Genomic DNA, 12,410 nt, shown 5'->3' with positions numbered 1-12,410 from the left:
TTAAATATTGTTCACATAACCTTGAATTACAGCAAAATAAATTGTTGAAGGAAAATAAAACAATTGACCTTAAATAATCAATGGAAAAGTTGTGGTCAATGGGATTTAAGGGTTTTTCATTTCAATCAGATCATGAAATAATAATCATTTCAATAAAGTCACTGTAACAAGTACACAAAGTAGAGGTAAGTGTGTATGTGTGTGTATTTTAGCCATTTGATGATATAAAAGATCATACAAACGGATGTTGGCGTGTTGATATTGGCTAGATCCAAAAGTATAAGTCATTATTCTTACGTTGGATTCTTAGTGATAGAACTAACTTCTTCACAGGTATGATATTAAATTACAAATAATAAAGTACAATTTATGCTTTCAAAATATCAATGTTACTGTCAAATCATATTATTGAATGTTGATATTTGTTTGAAATGTAATCAGGCATTGTAAAGCTCTACGGAAGATGACAATGTAACTTATTGTTATGGCTCAAAGCCGCCAATCAGAAGTAGCGAATAATCGATCGGACCAAGGACGCGTAAAACACGTGCGAGCAGCCTAGAGTCCTTATTGGTCCTGCTTGCTGCCTAGCCCAGTCAGTTAAGTCCAGAACACCAAACTCAGTCTCTGCAGTATGAATCCTTATGTTTCAAACATACTGAGTTTATATAACAATCAAACAGGCCACATCGAACCATAAAATAGAAAATAACATTTGTACAAAATTTGGCCAAATGTAGCTGTGAATATGGGAGATAATAATTAATAGACTGGGTATAACAGTAAGTCGTATAACAGTAGTCTTTGGGTCAAAATAAAGTTTATAATAAGAGGAATATGATTATGAATTGTTTAGTTATTTAACAATTATACGATAAAAATATACGTTTAGTATTGGTTCATAAAAGGATTTCAAAATTACCATCCATTATTTTTAAAAGTTGGATGCGAAGGGATCTCATTTCAACGAATTTATTATCAAGCTGTACAATTACCATTCATTATGTTTATCGAGATCTAACACTTATGCTCTTTTTTTTAAACATTTGTAAACGTGAAATAAAACTTGTCGTAAGGTAATAATTGAACAAAAAGTTTTATAAAGTTAGTAGGTAATTACACGTTTGACAAAGTTGTGAATGCAAAATTATGAGACAAGGCCAATGATTTATTGTTTATCGAAAGAGTGTTGAAAAATGTGTACTTTCAGCCTCGATATATCAAACTTAAAATCCATAAAACTAGATATTTTGAGTGGTAAAAGTTCAGTGTTAAAATCTTTTGAAGTCTTTTTAATCGGCATGTATTGGTAAAATGTATTATTCATGAATAGCCATTACTTAACCCTAATGTGTTTATTGATTTATTTATATAAACATATAAACATTGGTACAAGGAGACACCAAATAGATATGCGCCGCATAGATCATTCGATTTATGCTCTGATACGGCCGAGAGTGGGGAAAGTCAGCTCTCGCTCTTGAATCGCTCTCACAAGGCCACGTGCACACAACCACTGCTAGCGAAATCCTACTCACTGCCTTCTCGCGGCGAGGACGTTATTTACGAAATGGAATGTCCGGCACTTTAACCGGGTTGGTGAATATGGTGAATTCACCAAGGAAAGTTAAAAAACCCTGATTTCAAACCAATGGTGCACATGGGCTCCAGTATCCTGGAGGATCCTATTGTTGGTCACTGGGTACCATGAGACTGCATCTCCTGACGTCTCTCCATTGCCTTGTGGATCAGAACTTTGGGTCGAAGGCTCCGGTTGTGGCCCCCTAAGGAAATCATCAGTTTCGGTTTGGGCACACGGGCAGTGGCGCACCCTAATGTGTAGTGATGACTAGAATGAATATTTCAGCACAAACTTCAGATAGAAGTGAAGTGTATAAATTTCGCCACATGCGTTTCACAGCTTGTCCTGTACACCTTGACGTTGAAATTTTTACTGATGATGTCGTTCAGAAGGACAACGAAAGCTCCATGACCAAACTATCCAGCTCAGAGAACAAAAATCCATCAAAATCATCCACCTGAGCTACAAATCTTCTCCACCAGCGAGTTTTATTAGTTTTAAAGATTGAATTCGTTTATAAATGAAGATTATCTCTTTTAATTTCTTACCATTGGTTCATCTGTATTCTTTTGAAATTGTACCAAACGTACACGTGTCACTTGTGGTTGATCTGTATCTGATTCCATATGATCATCTTCATCACCATTTAAAAATGATGACAATGGTGGTGGAGTGACACGAATAGCTTCAGGGCCATAAACTTCTTGAGCTATTACATCATACGTTTGTAATAATGCCTGAAATAACAAAATTTTTATCATAATAATAGATATAATTATAATAAGGAAACTGCATATTGCAATTATTGAGCATTTACATAATAAGATTTTGAGACGGTTAAAATCTTTGTAAAATAAGCCGTTTCTTTATCAAAGCCTCATATGAAAGAACCACAGTATGAGTTTTGTTTCTTTACAGATGTATATCGACTGATCAAGATTCAAAGAGATATTTAATGATTATTCGACTAGAACCATTTGATCAAAAATGTGAGGCTATTTCTTCTATAAAGTCTGGTACAACCATGTATATATTAAAGGTTTATGGTTAGTATTTGGGGATAGTGCCAATTTGCTAGATATATAAAATTTTAAGAGACAGAATCAAACATTTAGTAAGTTTACCACTAGCACTTTCCCTTTCAATCCTAAGTATTAACAACTGGGTAAGGAGGTTTGTAACTCCACCTGGAGTCCCTCCGGGGCTACTGCCGGTCCCAAGCTCGGATAGAGGAGAAGGGTTGCGCATAGTGTTAGCGACCCCATCCCGTAAAAAATTAACTCGCTAAAAACGCTAACCAGAAAAAATTATTCAAACCATTTTAAATTCTGTCCTGGGAGTCAGAAGATCTTCATTTAGAAGAGTTATGACGCCTCATGATGAAAGTCGAGTTCCTTCGGAAGTTACGAGGCCGATGCCCCTTCTGACAACCACGGCAACTATTTATTTAGGTACATGTAATGTTTGTACAATGTGGGACACCGGAAGAGCCTTCCAAATTGCTGCAGAAATGAGGAGATACAACCCAGAGTTGTTTGGGATCAGTGAAACACATTGGACGCAAGTTGGACAACAACAACTAACTTCAGGAGAGCTTCTGTTATACTCCGGCCATGAAGAAGTAAATTCCCCACACACACAAAGAGTTGCGTTGATGCTGTCCAAACAAGCGCAAAATGCACTTGTAGGATGAGAATCTCATGGACCAAGGATCATCAAAGCCTCCTTTAAAACGAAGAAAGAGGGCATTTCAGTGAACATCATCCAATGCTATGCGCCTACCAACGACTACAATGAAGACGCTAAAGATCAATTCTACAATAGACTGCAGTCAATCGTCGAAAAGTGCCCAACAAAGGACTTGACTATTCTGATGGGAGATTTCAACGCCAAGGTTGGAACGGACAACACTGGATATGAAGACATCATGGGACGACACGGACTGGGAGAAAGAAACGAAAATAGTGAGAGATTTGCAAATCTATGTGCCTTCAATAAGCTGATCATAGGCGGCACGATATTCCCACATAAACGCATACACAAATCCGCACGGACTTCACCGGATCACACTATGCAAAACCAAATCGACCATATCTGCATCAACAAAAAGTTCGGGAGGACGATGGAGGATGTGCGAACCAAGAGAGGAGCTGATATAGCATCAGATCATCACTTGCTGGTCGCCAAGGTGAAATTGGAACTCAAGAAGCACTGGACAACGGGGCGGACAATATCACAAAAGTTCAATACGGCCTTTCTTCGGGATACTGACAAACTCAAAAAATTCAAGATAGTCCTCAGCAAAAGGTTCCAAGCCCTTCATAATCTGCTCAGTGGAGAAGGAACTACTATGGAGAGCAACTGAAAGGGGATCAAAGAAGCAATCACTTCAACATGCTTTGAGGTTCTGGGCCACAAGAAGCACCATCACAATGAATGGATCACTGTTGATACACTGGATAAGATTCAAGAAAGAAGAAACAAGAAGGCAGCGATCTATACCAGCCGAACAAGAGCAGAAAAAGCTAAGGCACAAGCTGAATACACGGAAATAAACAAACAAGTGAAGAAGAGCATCAGAACCGACAAACGTAAATATGTGGAAGATTTAGCAACGACGGCGGAAAAGGCTGCAAGAGAAGGAAACATGAGACAATTGTATGACACGACAAAGAAACTCTCTGGAAACCACCGTAAACCAGAACGACCACTGAAAAGCAAGGAAGGCGAGGTAATCAACAACATTGAAGAGCAACAAAACAGGTGGATAGAACACTTCAAAGAACTGTTGAATCGACCAGCGCCACTGAACCCACCCAACATCGAAGCAGCACCCACGGACCTCCCAATCAATGTTGGCCCACCAACAATTGAAGAAATCAGCATGGCCATCAGACAAATCAAGAGTGGCAAAGCAGCAGGACCGGAAAGCATCCAAGCAGAGGCACTAAAAGTAGACGTAGCGGCAACTGCAAGGATACTCCACATTCTCTTCAATAAGATTTGGGATGAGGAACAAGTACCAACAGACTGGAAAGAAGGACTTCTGATCAAAATACCGAAGAAAGGCGATCTCAGCAAGTGTGATAACTACAGGGGCATCACTCTTCTCTCAATACCAGGCATACACAGAATGCACCAATCCGATCACAATTGACGGAGAAGATTTGGGAGATGTAAAAACCTTTACGTATTTGGGCAACATCATTGACGAACAGGGTGGATCTGATGCAGATGTGAAGGCGCGGGTCAGAAAGCAAGAGCAGCATATTTACAACTGAAGAACATCTGGAACTCAAAGCAACTGTCAACCAACACCAAGGTCAGGATTTTCAATACAAATGTCAAGACAGTTCTACTGTATGGGGCAGAAACCTGGAGAACTACGAAATCCATCATCAAGTAAAAACAGGTGTTTATTAACAGTTGTCTACGCAAAATACTTCGGATCCGTTGGCCGGACACTATTAGCAACAACGTACTATGGGAGTGAACAAACCAGATCCCAGCGGAGGAAGAAATCAGGAAGAAGCGCTGGAAGTGGATAGGTCACACATTAAGGAAAGCACCCGATTGCGTCACAAGACAAGCCCTCACAAGGAATCCTCAAGGCCAAAGGAAGAGAGGAAGACCAAAGAACACATTACGACGAGAAATGGAAACAGACCTGTGAAAAATGAACACAAATCGGACAGAACTGGAAAGGAAGGCCCAGGATAGAGTGGGTTGAAGAATGTTGGTCAGCGGTCTATGCTCCATTAGGAGTAACAGGCGTAAATAAGTATGTAAGTAAAGAGGTTTGTAGATCTTAAGTAAATCATTATTAGAGATTTCTAAGTATTCGATGTACGTCTTATCCTAGTACTGGACTCCTTAGAAGACCACGTCCGCAACCCAGCATTCGAGAGTCGAATCTAATGCATTCAGTCTCGTACACGAACGTTTAACCACTATGTGCAACATTGCAAACTTGTTGAAGTTAGATGTTAACAAGTCAGTTGCCGACTCTGTGGTTTAGAACATAAGCGTCCGGGAGCAAGATCGAAGATCCTGCATCCGATTCCTTGGTATAACGTCGTGGATGAGCACTGTTGAGGAAACCAATACCAGTACGGAATTGCTGTTCAGTGTTTTTAAATTTTTATATTTGTGTAAATAAGATTAATCCGTGATTTACACTATAAAATGCAGCAATTAATCATTTGTATTTAGATATTAGAAACTTCTAACAGTGTATGGAAGAAAGTTAAAATGAGACCGAAGGTCCTGGGTTCGAATCCCGACAGCGGGATCGTGGATGCGCACTGCTAAGTCACATAGTAGGACGAAACAGCCTTCCAGTGCTTCCAGTTTTTCAATGGTGGTCTAACATCAATTAATTCATTGTGCAGTTATATATTGCAACGTTTTGACGGATTTTTTTTTACAGTTGAATAAGGATTGTATAAAGAGTCTAGAGTTTTCATAAATGAAAAAGATTGATTATTCAACACTCTATCACACAGAGATGGCTCAAATGTTCATACATAATTCATGAAGACGGTGTTCTTTGAATAATTTTTGTTTCTGATATAGATGGCAATATGTAAGTATACTAATTAAGCATTCAGTTCATTGAATGGTGAATTATGTTCTATCACAACAAAACCGATATCTTACAATTATTGATAATTTGAGTACCGTCTCTAGTCATGTTCATTATTATGTTATATATAAATTCAGTACGAGAAAACATTAAGTTGCATTGTTTTTACTGGTCAGATATTTTATTCTTTGATACCCGTTTGTATTGCGAGGGCTTTTGGAGTCTATAATTTAATATTGATAATTGCTTAATTCAATTTGTAAACACGGATTAGCTATCATTTATAGTCATCTGTAAATGTTTACAATTAACGTTGCTCACATGAGATGGCTGAATATATTTGATTTGTGAGTTCTATAAATTTTTTTCTAGTGATAATGTATGAAGAGGAAAATACAGGGACTATTGTGGTGGTACTTCATCTCAATAATTAGATTTAGGTGAAGTTTTGAACATTTTATGAAAGCCAGTAATTATATACGCTTATTGAGCATAATTAGTTAACTAATGAAAGTATAAAATAAAAACGTTTATTTTCATTGTTAAAATCATGAATTGACCAGAGCTAGACCATAAATAAAAACCTAATAACACATACGTAAGACCAAAGGACTTGAGACCGAATCCCACGTGCGCGATCATGTGTGCGCACTGCTAAGGAGCCCACACTAGAATGAATCAACCTTCCAGTGCTTCCAGGCTCTCAATAGTTGTCTAATTTAGATCGTCTATTAATTTATAATGTGCAAATATCACGATCTCCACAAGTCCCTATATGAATAAAAGCAGGTTTTGAAAAATTTCGACCTAGAATGTTGAATAGGTTTAGTTTATCTACACAGACATTCCTATCGATGTCACTCCACCAACGACGGAAGAAATCAGAATGGCCATCAGACAAATCAAGAGCGGGAAGCAGCAGAACCTGGTAATATACCAGCCGAAACACTGAAGTCAGACATCGAAGTAACTACAAGCATGCTTTACCTTCTATTCAAAAAGATTTGGGAGGAGGAACAAGTGCCGATGAACCGGAAAGAAGGACACCTCATCAAGATTCCAAAGAAAGGAGATCTGAGCAAATGTGAAAACTACAGAGGCATTACACTACTGTCAATACCAGGAAGAGTCTTCAACAGAGTGTTGCTGAATCGGATGAAAGACGCAGTAGGCGCCCAATTTCGAGATCAACAAGCTGGATTCCGTAAGGATCGAACATGCACAGACCAAATTGCGACACTACGATCATCGTCGAACAATCAGTTGAGTGAACTCGTCACTATACATCAACTACATTGATTATGAAAAGGCATTTGGCAGTGTGGACAGGAGAAAATCATGGAAACTTCTTCAACACTATGGAGTTCTTGAGAAGATTGTCAACATTATCCGGAACTCATACGACGGAATACAGTGCAAAGTCGTGTACGGAGGTCAGCTGACAGATGTATTCCAAGTAAGGACCGGAGTCAGACAAGGCTGTTTACTCTCTCCCTTCCTTTTTCTTCTGATGGTCGATTGGATTAGGAAGACCTTGACATCTGAGGGAAAACACGAAATACAATGGACAGCTCAGAACCAAGTAGACGATTTGGACTTCGCAGATGACCTAGCCCTGCTATCGCATACACATAAAAAAATGCAGATAAAGACAGCCATTGTAGCAGCAGTCTCTGCATCATTAGGCCTAAATATACACAAGAGGAAAACCAAGTTCCTCAAATACAACACGGAGAACAGCAATCCAATCACACTTGATGACGAAACTCTGGGAGATGTGGAATCATTCACATACCTGGGAAGCATCATCGATGAACAAGGAAGATATGGTACAGATGTAAAGTCATGGATTTGCAAAGCAAGGGTCGCATTCCTACAATTGAGTCATTCAGTAACAACGTAGAACTTCGTAAGTACGTACATCACTTCGAGTTGCCATACCACATTAACACAGAGATGCAGTGGTCGATTCAAATCCCGTAGTGGTAGAGGTAATAAGAGTATAAGCAGTAATCGGGAAGATCAGTGTTTGGAGCTGTTACTTAAAGAGTATAATACAGTGAAATAAATTTGGGAAGAGAAAAAAAAAGAGACAAGGAGGAATAAGGAGATCAAAATTTCGGAGAACACAAAGAGTAGATGCACCTGGGCCATTGCAAACTTTCAACTAACATCAAAGTCACAATCAACAATACCAACGTCAAGACAGTTCTAATATACGAAGCTCAAATTTGGAGAACTATCATCACGAATATACGAGTATTTATAAATAGATGTCTACGCAAGATAATCAACATCCATTGGTCGGATACCATCAACAACAACAGACTACTGTGGGAGAGAACAAACCACCTTCCAGTTGTAGAGGAAATTAGGAAAAAACGATGGAAATGGATGGGACATACATTGAGGAAACCACCAAACTGCATCACGAAACAAGCCCTCACTTGGAATCGTGAAGGGAAGTGGAAAAGAGGAAGGCGAAAGAATACATTACGTCGGGAAATAGAAGCCAATATGAAAAGGATGAATAGCAACTGGAAAGAACTGACCGGGACAGGGTTGGATAGAGAGTGCGGGTGGGCGGCCTATGCTCCTTCACCAGGAGTAACAGGCATAAATAAGTTAGTTTATCTAAGGTATTTCAACTTGACTACAATATTTAAATTGACTCAAACGATTATTTGTATAGTTTCCATTTCTTAATGTAAAGGGTTTTATTAATTCTATACAAAGAAAAATGAATGAATCACTTACACGAAAGTGAGGTTGTTTCATATAAAATTTTAATTCTTCAACAGTCGACATCATTTCTGTTTTATTCAATACGGATAATTCTGTTATTACCTGGTTTGTTAAAATAAAATTTTAATTTAGAAAAAATACACGAGGAAAATAGAAATCTGATAAAAATAAAACGATATTCTTTATAATTAAATTGAGTTTGCATTATGAATTGATATTAGTATAAGAAGGGGACTCCTCAGTAGTGTGCATTCACGATTCCGCCCTTTGAAATTCGAACCCAGGTCCTATCAGTCTCGCGCACGAACGTTTAACCTCTAGACCACTGATCCGGTATTCAACGGTGTTAATGTTTAACTTCAGCCAGTCCACGAAATTCAGCGACACATCAACCATTGTCTTCAGTGAGTTACTATTTCATAAAGACCCAGTTGAAATCAACTGGTCACTGCTTCTCACTAGAACTCCTGGAAATACCTCTTGATATTAGTATTTTATCAAAATGAACATAAGGATAAGGCCACAATATTGATTTACTAAACGTTTTACTAGATGACATGATAAAATAATCAACTTCAAGAGTAACAAGTGAACAAAAGCTATGGGTTTGACTCTCGAGTTGAGATTCATGAATCACACGAGCGGAACCGGGGATGCGCACTGCTGAGGAGTTCCACCATAAAACGAAACGACCATCCAGTGCTTCCAGGTTTTCAACGGTGATCTAACATCAATCCGTTCATGATCTCAATCAAAAACTTAACAATCTCCACAATCCTGTACTAATTTTTTTAAGTTGTGTCAAATAGTATATGCATCCTGTCAAATAATCATGATGAGCAAATTATGTCTCTGATGAAGCTAATATTATTTCTACTTATTTGATTTTCATCTTGTTAATTGTATCTGATTGCTAATGTAAGGTATGGCAACATGAATCGAAACACCTTTGCGTCAAGGCCTATAATGACTATGACCAACAACAGTACGCAAAAAGAATGAAGCCCAGCATGAATATATATACATATATATATGACAAGTTAAACCATTTGATTTAAAATTCAACGTTTGAGACTGGGGCTACATATCCATACCCTAACAATCTTGAGTTCAATCACAAGAAATATTCATGTGTGTGAATTTAATCCAGAATACCGAGCAAATATTTTGAGAATGCTTCTATGTTGTCATATGTTGTCTAGTTAATATGTTGGCTGTCGTGTTTAACATTGATAGGTATCGTGGTCTAAGTAACATCGGCAATCTCGCCTTTTGGATGACGATGAAACGTTGGTATTTCTGTATCCGATATTTGACAACTTAATTGGTGGTCTACGTTTTACTCTCATTGGTAGAACTGAATGATGAAAACACTTACAGTGAAATGAAAATTATTATCTAGTAAATGTTTGATTTATGACGAAAGTCTTATGGTTTCAAACAAATAATATTGCGTTAGGTGCTCATAAAAGTGAATTATTCAATTAAAGAAACTCAACAGCATCAAAATTACTTTGATAGAATTTGAAAACCAGACAAATCATACATTTTACATAAGTTATCAATAATCATTGTTGCATGTATAAAAAATAACAGTAAAACACACTTTAGCCCAAATTTCTGTTGCATCAGCAGGAACATGAAAATCACTGCCTGGTGAATGTGTGTTAATATGATCATAGAGCTGTGAAAATAAACAATGAAAGTTGAAAAAAAAGAATAACAACAATTGAGATCAATGATAATGAGATAATAGAACAAAAGCTCTGCAGACATTTTTTCTTTAGTGGAAAAACAAAGACACATGAACAAGATTCGAACCTAGGGCCTTCGGTCTCGTACGCGAACGTTTGACCTCTAGGCCACTGAGCCAGAGACGTGTCAAATTTGGGGCAGTTAGGCGCTGACAACGTTGGTTGCCGTCTCAGTGGTCTATAGGTTAAGCGTTTACGCGCGAGGCCGAAGGTTCTTGGTTCGAATACCGACCGTGGGTGCGCACTGCTGAAGGGTTCCATACTGAAACAAAAATACCGTCCAATACTTCCAGGTTTTCAAATGTGGTCGGTTCATGATTTCCATTAAAACTCAATCTCAACAACCTTACACTGATAATATCACATGTTTTAAAATTGAGAAACTCACAGATTATTGATATTTGAAAAGGTATTCGTTGTTAATACAGGTCTCACAGAGACCTGTATAGATATTTTTCTTGTTGTATAATAATTATTTGAGGAACGAACGTATGTACTAAAATCAACATCTTAAAGGAAGAATTTAAGTTTCATATATCCTATTACTATACTTTTCAAAGGTATCGGAAGGCATTAGAAGTTAAAGTGATTTAAATAGATCTGCGGAATTATTATTAACTGGTTTCCCAGCGTTTTGATCCCCATAAATTAAGCGCATACGCAGTAATGCACAGATTATCTCTGAACTAAACACTAAAAGTTACGTTATTGCTGCTGTATAGCTCGTCTGATTAGGTTGACCATTTTAGAGTATGTTCCAAAATATCCTCTTTATGAGTTTATGTGAACAAAAATTGGCCACAAGCTCATTTAATTAGAAAATACAAACGATATTGTTTATTTAATTGTCAAGTTATCTCAAACTTTTATATCTGAACAAGAAGTGCAATGAGGTCATGATAGGATGATTGACTGCACATGAATGTTTTGGGCACGGAGTTGAGACTTAAATGACTGAACTGCTCAAATCTCTTCAATACATACCAGTTTCTGTTTTGTGCTCAAAAGAAACATATTATATTTAGCCTTTATTTGATATCAATCAGACCAGACATGACCAACTGGAAGAGAGATCGCATTATAGCCAGTCGAACACAAATACAGTGAAAACCTACCAATTATGTCACACCATTGCAACTACAAGAATACTTTAATTCAAATAAAGGCATATACATATGTATACTATTGAATTGATTAGTGAATAAAGGATTTTGAAAAGAAATTTACCTCTAATAAACAATGTAAATGTTCATCTTCAAATACTGGTTGAAATAGATCAGAATCTTTTTCAAAACATTCTGTAAGACATTGCATCTCTTCAAAACTGTCTAATACAGCACTAACAGCTATTTCAATTATTGAGTTAAACAATAAAAGTATAAATTGGATTAGTTAGCAAAAATTAACAAAATGAACTTTAAAAAAATTAGTTTTAATAGAGTTCACAGTGATAACTTGTCAACCCAGTAGATATTTTCTTTTAATAAACTTTAATTGTAGTTAACAGTAGTGAATCTAGGTCATAGATTTCGCTTTCCTAGATGCTTGTCAGTCAGTCAGTCAGCTACAACGTAGGATCAGGCACATAGATGCATCGGTCCAAGTTGCCATACCTCATTAACACAACAAGATGGACACCGGATTCATAAAAGTAGTTAATTCAGTGATGGTAATATATGAAAGAAAGATTGTAATAAGGATATAGTACAGGAAGAAAGAATTACTTCGTAAAAAAAAAAGATAT

At 37.3% G+C, this 12,410-nt stretch overlaps 1 protein-coding gene across 1 annotated transcript in view; it reads right to left on the bottom strand.

Moving 5' to 3' along the window:
* MS3_00005949 (uncharacterized protein) overlaps nucleotides 1-12,410 on the bottom strand; it is a 66,515-nt gene that overhangs the window by 16,944 nt on the left and 37,161 nt on the right. Inside the window, exons 10-13 of the mRNA XM_051214041.1 lie at nucleotides 11,894-12,012; nucleotides 10,519-10,596; nucleotides 8,925-9,014; nucleotides 2,131-2,319 (exon numbers count right to left, since the gene is read on the bottom strand). Coding sequence (XP_051064018.1) covers nucleotides 2,131-2,319; nucleotides 8,925-9,014; nucleotides 10,519-10,596; nucleotides 11,894-12,012 — 476 coding nt within the window. The remainder of the gene's footprint in view (nucleotides 1-2,130; nucleotides 2,320-8,924; nucleotides 9,015-10,518; nucleotides 10,597-11,893; nucleotides 12,013-12,410) is intronic.

The sequence above is a fragment of the Schistosoma haematobium genome, assembly GCF_000699445.3.
Source record: "Schistosoma haematobium chromosome Unknown HiC_scaffold_304, whole genome shotgun sequence".
Lineage (NCBI taxonomy): Eukaryota > Metazoa > Platyhelminthes > Trematoda > Strigeidida > Schistosomatidae > Schistosoma > Schistosoma haematobium.
The sequence above is the reverse complement of the archived record's forward strand: the minus strand, read 5'-3'. Positions and strand labels throughout refer to the sequence as shown.